Below are 20,273 nucleotides of genomic sequence, written 5' to 3'. Positions count from 1 at the left end.
GTGGATAATGTTTTGGCAACCCTTTTTGAATTTTTTTTAAAATAGAGCATTTGCTCTTTTTTCTTTGCTTTTAGGTCCCAAAATGGGTATATTTTGCATCTAGCGATTAGTGTACTCACATGAAATGTGCCAAGAGGGTGCATATGTAATAAAATATGCCTAACACAAAGGGCATATTATAGGCCACTAGCCTCTTAATGATGCCACATGCGCTTGCTCACATGGATGAGTGTGTAGATGTATGTGTGCATAAAACTACAAAAGACCAAAGATTATTCTAATACACTCCATTCTACAACTTGTACTCCACAAACTTGCATTACTTTGCTCATTTTTCTTTTTCATTTTTTAAGGTGAGTTGCAAATTGGTAAGAGCATTCTTTTTGGATTCATGAAGCTTTAAGTTTATGTTAATCTATTTTGTGTACATGCGCTAGGTAAACTTATCATTTGAGGTGTGGTAAAAGAATAATGATTAGGGTAGCAATTTTGATTATAGAGCACCCAAGTCTTTTGTAAGTTGGCCTTTGGTGATAGCAATAAGATGTTTACCTTTCTCACATTACAAACAAAATACTTTGCATCACCTCAATGATAACCTTCCAACAACTAGTAGGTGTTTCATGGTCTTCATATACCTATACAACATGTGCAAAAAGAAAGAGCACCCTATGACGAAAAGATAAGCACCCTATTTCAAGCTTTTGACATTGTATTTTTAATTCTTCTATTCATTCAAGTAATCCCTAAGGAGCTCCTTTTCACAAACATTCAAAAAGTATTTCAATAAAATTATCATATGTGCTTGAAGTGCTTCTAAAAAATAGTTTGACTTTTATTGATACGATTGACTTTGTACCAAAGATTGACACAACTATCCTATCATATCCTTATAATTTAAGCCTCTTAAGCTTTCGTTGTCTTAATACAATGGTTGCATTATTGAAGGAAAATAAATTTTTGCACATAAAATATAATAATAAAAGTTCCCATGAGAAGAGAGTCAGAAATCTAGAAGCCTAAATGGCTAACAGAAGTAACTTACAAGTTGGATACGTTCTATAAAGGAGAACCCTCTCTTGGTTGTAAAGAAAGAAAACATCTAGAAATAGAAAATGTACATTATTATCACTAAGATTATAATGTCACAATATACTCTTATCATTATGGGATTTTTTTGGCTAAAAATGGGCTAGTATAGGAGATTCCCCTAGGTTGCATGCTATGCCAACCTCGATACCTTGCCTTCTAATCATCCAAGTTATATAATTAATGACAAGGGTGGATAGCATTTGGGAAATATAGGTATCATGAATGAAAAGCATTACATGCTAATAGTAATCTTCTTAAGGGTAAAAGAAATCTTTTGTGTAGCATCCTTGTCCCACGTGCAAATCCAATTTATGGATATGTAGTATGGAGCTCTAGATGAGTAGAATCTAAGTTCACAAACTCAAAAAAATGAGTTTATCTGCAAATTTTTTTACCATACCCTCAAATCTTTGGGGAGATCCCGACATTATCTTTCTTAAAGGGTCCATTTTTTAGCCCAAAAAATTCAAGTGACTTTTTTTCTAAGTTTGCAAACTCAACAAATTGAGTTTCTTTGCAAAGTTTCTACCACACCCTCAAATCTTTGGGGAGATTTTGACATTATCTTTCTTAGAGGGTCCATTTTTAAGCCCAAAAATGAGTTTCTTTGCAAAGTTTTCACCATACCCTAAAATATTTGGGAAATTTTCCACATTATCTTTCTTAGTCGATCCATCTTCAAGCCCAAAAATCCCTTAATTAAAGTGACTTTGTTTGTCACAATGACATGTTAAGTACACAACTTGAGTAGAAATATCTTAGAGTATAACTTTTAAGCTTGAAAAGGTCCCTCAATAGTGGTACTTCATTTTTATTGGTATACCACTTCATTTTTATTGGTACACCTTTAGCAAGGCTATAGAAGATAACTTGGGAGCTAATGTCAAAGTAAGGTTGAAATGTCTTCACCTCAAGAAATATATTTAATCATTGAATAATGATAGTACTTTTGATCCATTGTGATGAGCTATCAATGGATAAGGCTTTTTCTTTGAAATTTGTGATTTGTCATTTATCGGGATGGTCCCTACTCCCCATTCTCCAAATCTACTTTCTTCAAAAATTATTGACAAAAGTAGGGTAAAGCCCCCAAAAGCAAAATGCAGTCCACCCAGTATGGTGACAAATTTTCACAAAAGATGCATCATTTTTAGTCATTAAAAGTTATGACACAAATTATTATGTAAGCAAAATGCAATCCACCAACAATCTTTCACAAAATATGCTTCCTTTTTAGTCACTTGACACAAATTATTACTTATTTTATGTAAATATAAAGGCAATTGAACATTTGAGCCATTTAAATGTTTTCATATTTTGGATTTTGTAAAGCCCTAAAATAATGCATCCTTAAGTGACATTCTATACATCCATCATCGTCATATTCCTTTGTAAATATTTCATTTAAACAAGGTCTAATTGATAAAAATAGCAAAAATGCACCAAATATTCTCATTTGAGCATCATATTATGGATATAATTCAACTACTCAAAAAGTATGACTCCCTTTTTAAAAAAACATTGAATGGGAACTGTATGATAGGGCGCTTAGACTTTGAGAAATTTCCAACAAGCTAGACAAACTTGAGCATTTGGAAAGTTGGACCTTGTCGAGAGTGAAAGCATACCATCGTGGTCAAATTGAATGGGAACAGTGTGACAAGCCACTTAGTCTTTGAGAAACTTCCAACAAGCTAGACAAACTTGAGTATTTGGAAAGTTGGACTTTGAGTGGAGTGAAATTTTACCATCATAAGACCATGATGTGAATAAGTGAATAAAAAGGTTGTTATGGATGAAAAACATGTTCTTTGATTACATTGAGAACAAGGTAATAGTGCAAAGGATTGGATTTAGCTCTTTGCTTGTAGAGAAAGTCTATCATAGGTCCATAAATTTTCCCATGCGTTTATGGATTTTGATAGACCTCAACCATACGTTGCATTACTCCATGAGTACCCTATATCTGGCTACCCAAATAAGTTTGAAAACAAAGGCCCCAATTATGTTTGAGTGCTTGAGAGTCCCCTAATCTATGACATATTTATTACCAAAAAGAGTTGTTCTCATGCAAATAAGGTGATTGAAGCCTCTTAACGTAACCCAATCTCTAACCTTAGCCCATAGACTTCTAGCATGAAAAATCTAAAAAAGGTGCATAATGGACTCTTCTTGTTTGTATCAGAGAGAAAAAGAGTTGGATATATCCTTGAACTTAGAGATCATATGTTTTATAGGTAGATTACACATGCCAACCATGCACAACAAAAAGCTTAATTTGGGTGCAAGAGCGGCTTTCCAAATCAAAATCAATCTATGCTTCCAAGTACAAAGGGGGATCAGAGGGAAGACCCTCTTCCATTTGTCTTAGACCTTCAAAAACAATGCAAAAGTCAAAAATCCTCTTTCATTTTCCACTTAGGCTTTCATTTGTTGGTTTACAATACTCTTCAACAAATTAGCTTGGCCAATAATATAGAAGGGTGGTCAATCATCCTTTTTCACTTCAATCACCACTCAAATTCATGGTCATTGAACTAGATTTTTGAGTAACAACTTTCATAAAGATTAGCTTCTAAGTGGTAAAAGCCCAAATGTCAAGCCATTTTTGCATGCCTTTCACATGTAGCTTGCAGGCCATCCTATTAGAATGCAAGTTTGGAAGGAAATTTTTAAAATTTAGACCCAAAAAGAGTCAAATACTATTAAGTAAAGCACAGTCACCATTTTGGGGAATCAATGCCCAATGAGGATTACTTCCTATTCCCTTGCAAGGCAAGGCCTTGCATGATCTAGCCCATAGCATTCTGAAGATACAAATGTCCATAAGCAAGGTTTATAAAAAGTAAAATGAAACTCCTATGAAACAAAGATAGCTTCAAAATTTGGATGAACATTCAATTGAATTTTTTGGATTTATAATTGTTTTATCTATTTTAAGCATTTGTGTGTGTATGCAAGCTTTCAAAACTCTTGTAAAATTATGAAGAGATCATTACATATGTGCCAATATAGGATGTACATGCTCTTGACTAACTTTTATTCACTATGTAGTTTTAACATTAGAATTGCAAATGTCCATAAGCCTTCTTTTTGAATTCTAAGAAGGGAATTCCATATAAGTTTTGTGTGTGTATGGGTGTGCGCATGTGCATGCATGTCTAAGTACTCGTGTGCATGCAAGCACAGGAGTACGAATACGCACACATAAATGTACATGTACATATATATCCATGTGTATATCCATAAGTTTTGCGTGTATATGTGTGCGCACACATGCACGTATGTCTATGTACTTGTGTGCATGCATGCACATGAGTACAAATAGGCACACATAAATGTACATGTACATATATATCCTCATGTGTGCGTGTGCGTGTGCGTTTGCGTGTGCGTGTGCATGTGCGTGTGCGTGTGCGTGTGTGCATGCGCGCGCGCGCGTGTGTGTGTGTGTGTGTACTTTCTTCAAGGGCCATTAATGACATGCCAACCATATGTAAGAAAGGGTTGACAAGCTTCTCAAAGAAACTTAAGGAAAAGTTAATGATAGCTTCCCTCAATCCAACATGGCCCAACCACCACTAGCACATATTCACAAATGCTGACCAACTATTGGAGTTCTACCAACTGGCATATGCTAAACCATGCCTACGAGCAAAGAAATTTTTAAGAATATATGTCTTTACATTAGCCAAAAGACATCGTTGAGCTTAATAGAAAGAATTCTTGTTTTACCTAAATAATTAAATAGTGTCTTAAGTGCATATTCTCTGCACATGCTCCCCCAACAAATAAGGAGAATGATTTTGAAACTTTCTAGCTACTTTTCCACCCTATTATATACAAACATTTCTAAGTAAGGATACTAGGTTAATGTCTATCATACCATTTAGCCTTAAAAAGGGCATGTATATGCACGATCAAACAAGTACCTTATGCATTTCCTCTTTTTTAATAATCTCCTTGAAAGTTCACTTTTATGCATCCTAAAAAGTATCAATTATTTTACTATTACATGATTAGTCCACATATTAAATTGAATTATAATATGACTACAATGGACCCATTCACATTGAAATTTTAACATGCCCTTAAATTTGGTCAAAATGCACATTATAAGTCTCCTCTTTTCATCTTCCTAAAATGCCTCTCAAATTTGCTCACGTTTACCAATGTACCCCTCATATTTTCATTGAAAGTTTTATATATATAGTGGATCAAGGGTTAGCTTTACATTAAACAACGTATGAAGGTAAAGTGCCTTTCCCTCATGTGAAAAGGAGGGTTATGTGTCTCATGTTGCATGCATACATAATTTGTTGGTGCAATGTATCCACTTGGGTGGTTTTATATGCATGAAGTGCGAAGTTTGCACTACATACCAAATTAATAGTTTTTACACCACGGGTGTAAGGAATATAACGAGAGAGCCTTTCTCTGCATTAGATATTCTTCAACTTTTTCATTAAGAAAATCGCTTGAGATAAAGCCTTAATCACCTCCCATTCAAGATGGATAATGCAAAATGTTCTATTCCAAGAAAAAGAGAATCTCAAAGAGCAATTAACAAGATATTAAGAATGGTCCCCTTTATTGGGTCACCTTAAAGGGATTCCTAATAATGATCTCTAATAAGCAATCTTTTTCAACTAGATATAGCTTGATTTCTTTAGAAATAATGCCAATGTAACTAGACTTTTGGTGTTTAGTAAAGGGGAAACCTAGTAAACTTTGAAACAAACCTAGAGATATGTATGACCGGGGGGCATGCATGTTTGCACACACATGCGTGTGCATGCCCATGTGCACACACACTTATGTGGAGAGTTGTATGATATTTCTCCAATGCTTTAGTTATTACCATGAGGATTCTTTATGAGGCTCTAACCTTCTTACGAGATACTTTTATACTTTATTGATATATATGTCATGACATAAGACTTTTGTGTCATATTTACTTTTCCTATGATTCTCAACATGAAAATGTTTTTTCGTTTGCCTTCCTTAGACATGTCAAAGGGTGACAAGTTTTACAACATTTTTTAAAGTTATTAAAGATGTAAATGATTTTTCTTTTTATTTAATAGGGTCTACCCAAGCATTTCAAAGCAACCAAAATCTCAACCTTACATTTATTGTTGTCAAGCAAGTGAAAACTTCAAGACTTTACTAAAGATCTGATTGTTCCCAAATCTACATATAAATCTAATAACTACTGCTCTCAAAACATCCTGAGTAGCCAGAGAGCCTTCATTTAGTTTCCCCATTTCACAAAAAAGTATTGCCTTAATTGTGATTTCCCCATGGAAGTTGGCTGCCCCTTCACCCGCTTGAATATGCTTGACCACAATTCTTAAACCTTGATGTAGCTCTTAAAGAGGTGATAAGCAAATTCTCCAGTCCTATTACATAGACCACACAATGGCAAGACCCTTATTCCTTTGGCAAGTCATTCCTAGGTAGGGAATGCGTTTATAAGAACCCTCCATAGCACAAAATTCAGCCTTCTTGAATGTGTGCACTTCTACAATCTTCTACCTTCCAAGTCCTCAAATTTGTACAAGGAACTTATTGTAAGTCTATTTAGCAAACTAAGGTATCCAAACAGGCCTTCATTTTAAAGTATACTACATGTTCCTTGGATTTACTTAGATTGACCTATAGACATGGGCGGACATGCCTCGATAGGGAATTTATTTGGCTGGCATTAGGGTATTTTCTTCCATTACTTAGCTATCGTGAAGATATGCTCATATCACTTAGTCAATAGAGTTGTCCACCCTTCCACTACCATCTAGAGCCCATGTAGAGTTTTTAAAAAACCTCAGCCAAACCTCTATTAGCTTTTGAGCTACCACTGAACCGTCTTTCCATGCAATTGCATTGCATGCAAGAGCTCTAGCAACAAATGGCAAGGCAATGCCCTACGAACTGCATAAGGGAGAAGGGCCTATACTGAGTCGCACTGACACAAATAGCTGCAAGTGCATTAGAGAACAAAGTAGAAACCATGCTAGTAAATCAGTTGCCAAAGCCCATTAATTGCCAAAGCTTGACGATGAGCTCCTAGCTCATCCTATCATCATAGTCCTTACCTGGGTCCATATTGACCAACAATATATCCTTGCCCACTATTAAGAGCCTAGAGCCTAGTCAATAGGAAAAACAAGGTTCAAGCATCTTGAATCTTACATTTGTACATGAATCCATATTGCTAAGGGTGCAACCATTTGCAAAGGATTGTCTTGATTCTCAGTGCAGGGACCTTCACCATTATTTTTCTACAAAATAGTAAGCATGATAGGGGACCTCCACTAATTAACCTTGATCCATGTAGTATTGATTTTGGAATCAACTTGATAACCCCTTGCTTTGACTCCTCTAGAATCCTCCCAACCTTAGAGTAGTAGTTAACAAATCAAGTGCAGTCCTTCTTACAAACATCCCATAATGCTTTGTAAAGCTCAATTAGGAATTTGTCAACTCATGGTGGCTTGCCATCCTTCATGGTGTGGAGGGCAAATGCAACATCATCCTTTGTTTTTGCTAGACTTCATTGTGTGCACATGTGCATGTGCATGCATACATGCTAGCACTCATGGCATACAACACATTTTTCTTAATAGCTATATTGTGTGGTAAGCCCAAAACATCTTGAAGTGCCAAAAAGGTAGGAGATTACAAAAGCTTGCTTAGTTTCAAGGGTAAGGGTAAAGAATAAAAAGAATTTGGTTATCATCAACTATAAATTAACATCACCCATAGTTTGAGGATGATAGGAAAATAGGAATAACTACTTTTTTTCCTCCACTCTTAATCCCATTCTAGAAAAGAGGATGCAAGTGATTAACGCAACAATATGTTGTACATGGATGTAAGAGCCAACAGATTCACTTTGATCCATTATAACCATAGTGTCTTCTATTTTAGGGTGCTTTTCAAGCGGAGGGGTTTCTTGAGGGCAAAATGAAACAAGATTTTAGTATCATGTCCCTTATTCTAAGCGTACAACTCTAGGTGTTGGTCTACATGTGCCCCCATAACTAGATAAATCAAAGCTACCATTGTAATTGAATGAACTATTAGCGATTATTATCATAATGAAAAACCACCTATAAGTATTAGTCTCCAATCCTCCTTTTTTATACCGACTAATTTGAAGCATACTAAACTAAATAAGTCACATGCATATGTATGCCTACTTTTCACGCAAACAATCACACTAGAAGACATGGAGTGTTTTGGCAATGCCAAAGTAGACGTGGTATGTCCTCAATGATAGCATTAGATCTTTAGCACAACTAGATAAAGGGATTTACATCTCTGCAACAACTTGCCAATAGATAGTGCACCAAACAAGCAAGCATGAAAGTGGCAACTTGTTACACAAACACACATAGAGCTATGTGATGACATTATACAATATATCATGTGTATTAAAAAATCTCAAATCCATGCAAAAGGGTTGAGTACTAACACTTCCTTTCAACCTATTACACTCACCCATTATATAGGTTGGCCATGCTTGCACTCCCATAGCTAGATGAATAGGGATCTATAATTGGTCTCACTTTCTCTTGGGAAGAAAAATGTCTCCTTTATAATGATTATGGGGCTTCTTTTTGTGTATTTTGTAGGGGTATGTTTCACTATAGCGTTTACCTTTCTTATTCCTTAAGTGACCCCCAAATTCTAAAAAAATATAGAGCTCTCGAAAACACAATCTCACATAAGTATGTGTTCTCATGCGTGGCGTTATAACAATTTGTTTGTCCCTTAAGGTTTCTAACCCAAATCCAAAGGGGAACATTGGGCTCAACATGGACAATGGGTAAGATTAAGCAAATGATTATTTCTTCTAGACTTTATTATGATGTGTCGTGGCCCAACCAACATAAGAAAGTATTTAACCAAGTGCATTGAACTAAATGTGCACTAAAGCAATGGGATGAAACTAGTGACTATGATTAGTCCTTCTTGCAATTGTTTAGATTAGGTAGTTTTTTAAAAAGGCCAATTTAAGCCTCAAGCTAAGCTTCTTTATGCCACATTTCTCAAGTATATGTGCGAGTTTCAACTATGCTTTATGTCAAATAGAGAGTGAACTTGAAATACTTGCTTACACAAATATTTGGTCCTCTAGTTTGTCATGTGTGAGTTTAATCAAGGTACATTACTAGCACCTATTAATTTATCTACATTGTATTTATATTCTTGTTCAACAACGCATAAAGCATCCAAAGTAGTTGGTTCCCCTCTTGTTGTTAACTTGGTCCCAATCTATCCTCTGTGAGCTACTTTATTCTATAATTGTCGACTCGGTACTACAAGCGTTAAGTTGGTTCCAATCTATCCTTTGTGAGCTACTATATTTTAAAATTATCGACTTTGTACTAAAGCACCATGCTCTAGATTACTTTTGGTAGTATAGGTTTGACGGTCCATTAATTTGGAGAATACAAAACCTATTTTTGGCCATCTTGAATGTCATGGCCATCGTTCACCAATAGTATATGCCACAAGGGAATACTTGAGTGTGATACCACACATCATCTCTCTTCTCACCAAACCCCTCAATGGTGCTTCCCAATGTTACCAATAACAATCCTAATTTGAACCCCTTTAACAATTTGCCGATTGGTTTCTCACGCTATTTTTCAAACTTTTGATTTGAAGAAACTTGGATACCACCACCATCTAGATCAAAAGACAAAGCAAACACTTACTTTTGTGCATGAGAACGATGTCCATAGATGTTTTCTCATTGATAACTCCATGTCAACAAGGCATGAATGCTTCCCAACATGAAAAAAGGAAATCAGCAAGAGAGGGGGATTTGTGTGTGTGTAAGAGTCAAGGCATATGCCACATTCCAAGTTTTGAGCCTAAGCTGATTCAAACTTGAAAGTCAAAAGAGAAACACTCAGCACTAACCATTGCATGCGAGAGAGAGAGAGAGAGAGATTTTGGCATGGTGCAAAAAATTCCAAGATGCTCTAGGTCATATCCCACCCCCAAGTGGGTTGGAAGTTGAAACATAGAAACATGTGCACTAACCATTTCATCACATACACGAGCCAAGTCCATGCAAGGGTTAGACATGAACAGAATTGTGTGCATTGTATAATCTCATCCAAGTGCTGTGAATAAGATACAAAGCTCAAATATGGTTAGAATTCTTGAATGTCCATGTTAGTCAAGATTCGCATGCCAATATACTGTGCAGTTAATATCAACCCTGTTCCTACAAGATCAACCCATATTTCTCCATGGTGCCCAAAGATAACATAGAGTATAGTGCATCTGACATGCATTCATGACATGTTAACAACCTCATGACGGCTGTTCCCAAGGTGTGTCATGTTTTTGATTGAAGGTCATGTACCTTAACCATAATTACCAAGTTAGTCTCACTAACAATCCATATGTCTGCTACCTACAACTTCAAATGTCACATGGCCCAGCTCCAAATGCCATTCATAACATGGCCTTGACTATGCACTACTTGTTTCCAAACCATTCTCTAGGTTTTTCAAATTACCATTCTATCGGTTTTTCAAATTACCTCAATGGTGTCTTAGCCCCAAGCCTAGTAGCAGTAACAGTGGCTGATCAGGCAACGATCGGTTCACAAATCAGCAATAATCAAATCTATGCCTGGCACAGTAGCCAACAATCAGATGACAAGTTTACATGCAATTCTGAGGATCTGCATGTCGTTAAGCATTCATTATAGAGCAACCTACACTCAGCAAGAGATAAAACGAGATAAAACAAACACCTCAAGCTCCACCCAGACCACATGTTCCCACTGACCTGAAACTCACCAACAAAGGTGATCACATGGCAATGAAAGACATCAGAACACTTAAGACTTTGATGTTCATCCCAAAGTAGACTGGGGTTGCTCGATGTGTAAATTGAAGTAACAGTTGTAAAGCATTCTGCTCTTCTCATTAGACTTGCGACTACAGTTGCTGCCTCAGTGCAGCACAAAAAAATTAAAGAATAACAATCATGTTCAAACAAGAATCAATATTTTGTACAAGTAAAACTCCATTTCCTATACAGGGAGCAATGCTAAGCTCCCTTTATCAATAGTGGTGAATGTAATGGGCAATTTAACCTGCAATACAGGTAAGAGACTCCAACCTCTCATGCAAAGGCTTTCACATGTGAAGGAATTGCCCTTCTTATGCCTTGAGGACATGAGGGTTCTAACAAAATCCCTATTCCAGCAGGTTGTTGCTTACATTGGAAGGGGCTAATGAGTGCTTGACCATTAATCTGACGACCAGACTTGGTATAACTCATTGATTTGCCACTGCACCCATTTCTGTTTGCTGTTACACTTTTGGAAGAGAAAACTTGCGGCAGAATAGGAGTGATCCTACCAAGCTTGGAATCTTGCATTGCTTTGCCAGAACACCCACTTGTGTTCAATGTTACGGTTGCACTATTATGGATGGGACTGTCAAGAAACTTCTGCCCGTCCAGGTGATTAGCAGGGTGTACTTTGTCTGCTATGATGCTACTGTCTTCTAAGTCCTCATTTTCATAACCTTCAGAATTCGCCTCAGGAGTGACAACACTCTCAGCCAGTGGATCTTGCAGACCTACTGATGTACCTGCACCATGAGCAGCCATTGGGGGTCCAGCAATCTCCGAACCCACTGATCCCTCAGCCTTCCCTTTAGCACTTAAAGCTCCGACAATCCCGGGATCGACAGACCCATGCATACTTGCATCATTCAAACTTAGCGACAAAGCTGCAAGTTCCTCACTGATCAGATTGGCAATTATGGCCAAATCCGAGTACGGATGCTCCAGGACACGAACCATCTCTTCAGCCACACTCTCAGGAGTGTCGACTGTCAAATCAAATGGAAATGAAACATCACGAAACCGACCCATTTCTTTAATCCGGAGCTTGAACTGTACAGTTTGTTCATCTTCAACCATGCCCCTGACCTGATAACTCCGACATGGTGCTAAATTTTTCTCACACCTAACCGGTTTGCCTGCTTGTGCACCTCCACTTCTGTTCAATGCCAGAGTCTGCCCAGCAGCACCCGAACTGTTTTCCAGATATCTACAAGAATCACCAGGACCCTCATCTGCATTCATCAAAAGTGAGCCCCTCTTCTCTTGATCCATGGCTGCTCTTGAGACAGCATGGGATTGATTTCCTGCTCCAGATCCTTCAAATCCTGAACTGTTTTCTGCGTATCTACAAAGATCACCAGGACGCTCATCTAAATTCATCAAATGCAAGCTGCTCTTCACTTGATCTGCGGCTGCTTTTGAAAGAGCATAGAAATGATTTACTGCTCCAGATCTTTCACAATCATGACTCGCTTCTGCACCTTGAAGGAAAGGATCTGACAAAAGCTCACTTGCGGATGGCCTTTGGGCTACAGGCAACAGACAGCGATTAATGAACCGCAGTGCCTGAGCGTCCTTGACTTTAGATAGTGCTTTGGGTTTTATGCCATTGGTGACCTTCTTGTATATCTGAGCCACACTGTTGCACTCACTGTAAGGACACTCCCGAGTGAGCAATTCCAGTATGCACATTCCAAAAGAGTAGACATCCACCAGTTCATTGTAATCTTCATTGAACATCTCCGGAGCCATGAACTCAGGTGTACCCACAACTGTATGAAGGTGATTTGTGTCACTAAGGACAGCTGCTGAGCCAAAATCTCCGATCTTAAGAGTAGTATTACCATTACACTTGACAAAAATATTCTCACACTTGAGGTCTCTGTGAATGATGGGTGGACTCTGCGCATGAAGGTATGCGAGACCAGACAAAATCTGCCGTACCCAGCTCTTCAGTGCCTTTCGGCTCACATGCTTGTGCTTCATGCGGTACCCGAGCAGGGTTGAGGAGCAGAGCTCAGTGATGAAGTTGGTGTCTCCGCTTTCCTGATCGACCCAGGCACGGTAAAGCCTTATGATGCCCTTGTAATTGAGCCCCTTCAGCAGCTGCACCTCTTGCAGGACCGCCGTGGCCTGCTCCTCGGAGCAGCCGGCAACAGGGGGCACGGCCTTGTTCCAGGCGACCTCCTTGCAGTCCACCAGATCGTAGCCACGGTAAACAGTCTTCATGGCACCCCGCCCCAGGACCTCGGCGTAGCGGCCGTACCTGTGGGTGGGGTCCCACTCGACGAACTCCTCATCGTCGGAGGTATCATCGTCAATCATGATTTCGTCATCATCGTCGCACTCGGAGGAGAGGTCATGCTCGGGGGGCTCGTCGGGGTCGTCGGAGCAGTCGGGGGCAGGGAAGCCAGGCATGGTGGGAGGCGGGTGACAGGAGAAGGAAAACGCAACGGGATGCGGGGGAGGGGGGGGGGGGGGTCACCTGAGTGGAGATGGCGGTGGAGCTGCGGGAGTGGTGAATTTGTACTGACACAGGGTCACGGGGGGCAAACCCTAGCCAGAAGAAGAGAGGCAACTCTCCAGAACGTGACAGACAAGAAGAAACAAGAATGCGAGTACAAAGGGAAGAGAGGGAGGGAGGGGGGGGAGAGAGAGAGGAGAGCCGAGGGGGAGGAAGGAAGCGGCTATTTGTGTCGTGCCCTTTTTGTACAATAATTTTAAGGAGCTTGACAGTCCAAGGCCGATCTGGCCCGTCGCCCTTGAATTTGGGAGAACCCTTCTGCTTTAGCCATTCTTGACCCGCTCCACGCGGACCCCCCCGCCCCACCTAAAAAAAGAAAATAAAAATACTTCTCTATTTCCTCACTAATCTACTACTATTTGTTTGCTTGCTACTCGAAAATAATATTTACAGCTGCTCCTCCAACTAAAATAAAATTAAAAAAATCGGAAAGCTGTCCTTTTTGGCCTTTTGCTTTTTTGTTTATTCTCGAATCAGGCAGAGTCTAGAGACGTGAGAAGTTACCGTGTCCCTTTACAAAAGTTGGCTTTTTATATATCATCATCTCTTTTGTAATACATTGTGCACATGAGGTAGGATGAATGAATGACGACAAGAACCAGAACGTGTCAAGAAAATCCCACGTGATTGAAGTAAATAAAGATAGTTACAGCATGCACACAATGTATCAATCAAGCTTTTTTTTTACTTCAATTAACACATTTATTTGTTCACTTTTTTTTTTTAAAAACCCACTTCGATTTCCCTTTTCTCTCGACGAGTCGACGTGAGAGAGAAAGAGAGAGTCATTATGGACAGACATTCCGCTCGCGCATCCTACAAAACCCTCGCGAGTCGCGCTCATGTTCAAGTGGAGAGAGAGGAGGGAGAATTATGAAAAGAGAGAGAGAAATGTATATATATTAGTATATATTAATATGCTAATATATATATATATATATATATATAAACGTATTGTATATCTATATATTAATAAATAACACACACACACATTAATAATAATACACATGTATATTCTATTTTATATGATATTATTATAAATATATTAATAGCTATATATATGTATATATGTACATATCACAATACATTATCATATACATGTTATATATATAGGATATAAAGATATTAATATAATTTACGATAATGCATATTATACATGTATATATATTTATTATGATAGTTTGTATAAATATTGCATTAATGTTCATGCAATACAAATATATATATTACATATATCTTTATATATATATATATATATATATATATATATATATATATATATATATATATATATATATATATATATATACATACACGATAATACGATATATTTATTATGCATATATATAATATAATAATATTTATATTTATTATGACAAATATACATATTATGATATACACATGCACATATTAGGGTAATATAATATATTACAACAATATTCAAGGGGGAGGTGTTTCTAGGCCACTCCCATCGCCGCTGCACTATGCCACTCATGCTGCCATAGTCACCCATTGAACACAAAGAACTGAAAAGGAGCGCATGACAGGTCAAATTGCGAGACCACTCTCACAATCACTTGCAATAAACAAATTGTGCAAGCATGCAACGAAGACCAGTTAGAAACGTCAACGATGAGTGCTTGTAAGAGATGTTGATATGATTTTGATTATGGTTTTAATTTCTTTATATAGATATAGACATTACTTCATTGTTTCATATAGATGCGGACATCCACCCCTTTGCTACCCATCCCAGTATATCGTTTGGTTTCCATACCTACAATAAGACAAGTCACATCACGGTACAAGTAACTCTCAGAGACCTTTTTCAGCAACGAGTATGCTAGAGGGATGGGTATATTCATAGTATCGTTAGAGACTCCAGGGCACCAATGCAAGGGGGTTGATGATACAATTAGAAATGAGTGGGATTCATGAGGACTTTGAGGCATAAATCAAGTGGCTCCGATTGGGCCTTTTTGTCAAATTGCATGTTTTATGTTTGGGATGGTAACCATCGGCTCATAGTATGGATGAATTAGAGTATTTTTTCTTTCTGCACCCCATTTTGCTATGGGGTATACTTGTAAGTAAATTGTCTCTTTATCCCATGAGACCTCAAGGGATCGTTAAACTCATTTTAGAGAGGAAATTTTCCCCTCCATCTAGCCTCAAGCACTTAGCTTTCAAGCCTATTTCTATCTCAATAGCAACCTTGAAAGTTTTGAAGTGCTCAAATTTATCATTCTTTTCCTTAGTAAAATATACCCACCACAGCTTCCTTAAACAATCATCAATAAATGTGACAAAATATTTGCTGCCACCAAGATATGTGTTTTGTGTAGGCCCCCAAACATCTGTATGCACAATATCAAGTATATTCCTTCTAACATCTCTATCTTGCAAAAAAGGTTGGCTTTCTACCATTGGTTCTTTGGTCCTTGTTAGCATGGCAACAACAAATAAGCATCTAGTCATGCTTTCACATGTAATTAAATTGTAGTAAACTTGCATGATGAAAAAAAAAAACTTTAAGCCCTAAAATCGATCGAGGAAGGCCATGTTGGTGTAGCCTCCTCGATATGTGTAAGCTATAAGAATTTAGATTCTATGCCCTTACATCCAATAGGTGGTTTATGACCTCATTTAAAAACTCTCCAACCTTGAAAAGTAGGTCATTGTTTGTTTCTTTCTCATCAACAAAGCCACAAGTTGGGCATATAGTGCTTGCTTCTCTTTCCTCACAACTATGTTGAAATTAATTTCAAGGAGTAGAAATAGCCGTCTAACAATGTGGCTTATGGCATATGGTTTGTTTGCTAAGTGTAGTAAGGCTTGATGGCCAATGGGTAATGGTGGAACTTCTTCATGAAAAACATGTCAAGTTCATCCCTCTCAATAAAGGGGGTGGCCAGTAGATAATGGTTGAACTTCTGCATGGAAAACTATGCGAAGCCCATCCCTCTCCTTTGTGGAGTCATTCATTTCAATTTCCATGATGGTGGGCTAGCAAAGCTCACTCAAAAATCCATATTATGTTCACCAAATTGGCAGCATTGTGCCACTCATAATTTTAGATGCATTAATATGAACATGGAACATGATTCTCTAGTTTGGGGCTCGTAATATAGGTAGAATTTTTTTAGATTGCTTGGTTTGGAAAGGCTATGGAATCTTCAAATCAATACCCATGCTATCATCAAACTTTGAGCTCATCGTATTAGGCTTATGCAAGAAGTATTTGTCCACTATCCTTGGTTTCCTCAAGGGTGATACCCCCATTTGTTCATGATCAAGGACCTCAAGATACTTATTGTAGTTTTGATTTCACTCTTACTCTTATGGTGTCTACAAGTACCCCTTCCACTTTTTTGGGCTTAGGATCTACTACAATTTGCTCTATGGTTTCTTTATTACAATTGTAGCCTTGAGATTCATTATGCTATACATAATCACTTTTCTTCTAAAAAAAATCTTCTTCAACATCACTGAATTCTTCTTCCTTGGGATTTTGGGTTGCTATGATAGTCAAATAGGGTATTACACTTCTACTATAGTAGTCAGCAAAGAAACTTCTAAACAATAAGTAGATTGGCCTTAGGTTGTCCTTAAGACAACATCACCTCTAAGGAAGGATTTTCCTCTAACTCTAGGTGATTGGTGAGAACATTGAACACCACAATACTTATGGTTGGCATGGTTGCCCTAGTGGCCCACTTGGCCTCTTCTCCACACACACACGCACACTCACACAAACATGCACAAGCATGCACGCGCGCACGCACGCACGCACGCACGCACGCACGCACGCACACGCACGCACGCACGCACGCACGCACGCACGCACACACACACACACACACACACACACACACACACACACACACACACACACACACACACACAACCTAGCCACGCTTGGCCTCACCCACTATCCCACCACCTCTGACATGCACCCCTTCCCATGATCTTTGGCACACCAAGGGGGGAGAGAGAGAGAGAGAGTTCAAAGAACCATTTTTTAAAGCATCACAATCAGGGGGAGGGAGAGAGAGAGTGTGTGTGTGTGTGTGAGAGGAGATAAGATCACACATGACACAAGAAAATATCGAGCGGTGGGTAGTGAGAGAGAGCGCGCACATATGCCATATGGAGGTTTGGGGGATTTGCCTATGAGCCACGTGGCCTCTCCCCCAAACCTTGCTTACTATTAGTAAAAGATAAATGGCACTTTTGGAACAACGCATGGACAATTGAAGTAGGCCATGGAATGGCCATGGAGATCAAATGAGAGAGAGAGAGAGAGAGAGAGAGAGAGAGAATCAGCTATGAACTTGACCTAATTTGTGGTGAAGTATAGATGGCTTCTAAGTGGCACGATGAACCATTTCAACTACAATATTGCCTTTTTACTTTGAGTATGCTTTATGGAAACTGTGGTAATCATTTGAATTAGAGAGGTTGCTACAATACAAATTTTATATATATATATATATATATGCTTATTGAAATTGTGGTAATTAAAGTTTAAGAGGCTTGCTATAATTATTTGCAATTTTAGAGGAACGGGAGCCTTGAGTTTTCAACATCAATAATAGACTTGACAAAGATACATTGTTTATACTAAAAAATGTTAAATTTCATCTCATTAAGAAAATTTGTTTAAGCGATACAAGATAGTAATTTGAAAGTATGTGGTGAAGACACATTCATTATTTATATTTGAAATTTTCAAGCTTGTCTCATTAAAAAACACATTATGAGTCTTGGGATATTACACTCTGATAGTCCTGACTTCTTCTAGATCTAGCTTAGACTTACCATGCTTTTTGGCTAGGTCAATTATCCCTTTCTTGCAATCCACCTAAGCATCTATATGCTATCTATATTCCTTTGTTCTCTACACAAAGACTCCTTTTGAGAAGTTTTTGAAGTTGAAGGGTGGCAACCCACTCATGTGAATGCCATCCAAGATTATTCAAAGGGTGCACATTAGAGAAGTGTGAAAGCATTCAACAATATTCTTACTTTGAAATTGAGGGACATCCACAATCCTCTATGATTGAGGTATGTGTGATCAAGCATGCCTCCACATGGCTCTTTTATGCCTATTATGCAAAGTATAGGGGGGAAATCCCCATGATTGAAGGCCAACATAGGGTCTTGTAGCTCATGTACATTCTCCAAATCCTCCCATGCTTCCCTTTCATGTAGTAACATATTTCCACTGGCCATGAGATCTCGGTCTAGGTTGTATACTCTAAAGTAATCTAAAGAAGGAAACCAATGTAGTAGCCTTGTAGAAGATAAAGTTGGGGAGAGAGGAGGCTATTGCTTTGATATTTGAAGGGGTATAAAATCTTGGGAGTTTTCTCGAAGAGGAGGAAGGGAACCCAATGAGAAGTACAAGGGTGACGAACTATCAAAGAAAGGAGACAAAAGTGGAGATGCAACCAATATAAAGTTGGGGGAAGAACACCCGAATATCATCTTGATCTATGCCCTGAACATCTCTATTGATGAGCAAAATAATGGAAAGATCTAATGCATTATGTTGCTAATGGCAACATAGTCTTAATGGGTGACTAGAGTATGACCTTGTAGCTAGCCCCACCCGCCTCATCTTCCATGTGACAATTGTAAATTTGCATGAGGCTTGTATTCTCTATCAAGGACAACAAAATCGTTTCAATCTATCAATGGTTTCCTTTCTAACTTTTTAAGAGATGACTTTTTGATTTCCTTTGTGGCATCACCTTCTCTCTTAGATCTTGATTCTCTTTTCCCCTTCCATAAGGCTACTTTCAGTCCTTTTTGCTTGGTTTGCCCCTACTCTTTTCCTTATGAGTATCCTTCTCCATAATAGTGTCTTCCTTGTCTCTATACTTTTCCATTGTATGCTCCTCTTTTTGGACCCATCCTACACAATAGCTTTCTCCTCCTTGTGGGGTTGTCAAATATTTGTTCTTTTGCTTATTATCATTTCTCATGGGCAAGTCCCTTCTTAAGGCAATGTTTAGCAAAATATCCCCCTCTTTGCAAATGAAGCAAGAGTTTGGGAATGCTAAGAATTTATCTTCATTGGCAAGCTCGATGTTGTTTCATTGAATACCTCTGGTTCATCACCTCTACCCTCCTATATTTATTTGGATTTTATTCCATACTCACAACTACAATAGAATATATGTGGAGAGAAGGAGCTCTGTGATGATGTAGTTTACAAGCCTTAGTTAAGGTTCTAGCCCTCAAACCTATTCTTAGTTAAGAAAACAAAAACAATAAAAAAAGCTCATCAATGGAGAACTTGCATCAATTTATACAAAGCATGTCATTCCCACCTCAACTTATCAACATATCAAACCAAGGCATCCCCAATTGAAGATTTGCCTTCTTACCTTACATGCAAGAGGAGCAAATATTCATGTGTTGACCTTTCTCTCTTAGGATCGATCCTCCCTACTCTTGCTCCTAGAAAAGACATTGTAAATTGTGTTAGATCGTTTTCTACAAGCCCATTAATTCTTTTCCATGTCAATCATGTCAACACATGACAAAATCCCATTAAGCCCTTACCATGTTAACACAAGACAAAATATTGAGGATATCTTGATACATAGTACATATACATGCACATTACTTTTCCTTTTTGAAGAAGCCAATGTTTTGGATTAAGCTAATTTACAAGGGGGTGCATATAGGCATGCACATGCACACAAACACTCATAGGCATGAGTTCTTTTATGAAACCAATGTTTTGACAAAGCTAATTTAC

At 38.2% G+C, this 20,273-nt stretch overlaps 1 protein-coding gene across 1 annotated transcript; it reads right to left on the bottom strand.

Annotated features, from left to right (window-relative positions):
- Positions 1–11,017: 11,017 nt before the first annotated feature.
- On the bottom strand, positions 11,018–13,630 carry LOC148028630 (putative serine/threonine-protein kinase WNK9). The gene has a single exon (XM_087687431.1). It carries the CDS (start codon positions 13,393–13,395, stop codon positions 11,248–11,250), a length of 2,148 nt encoding a protein of 715 aa, XP_087543557.1. The 5' UTR covers positions 13,396–13,630; the 3' UTR covers positions 11,018–11,247.
- Between the last annotated feature and the right edge of the window lie 6,643 nt (positions 13,631–20,273).

This window comes from Lygodium microphyllum, chromosome 11 (assembly GCF_053477565.2).
Source record: "Lygodium microphyllum isolate KBCC chromosome 11, Lygodium_microphyllum_v1.1.10, whole genome shotgun sequence".
Lineage (NCBI taxonomy): Eukaryota > Viridiplantae > Streptophyta > Polypodiopsida > Schizaeales > Lygodiaceae > Lygodium > Lygodium microphyllum.
The sequence above is the reverse complement of the archived record's forward strand: the minus strand, read 5'-3'. Positions and strand labels throughout refer to the sequence as shown.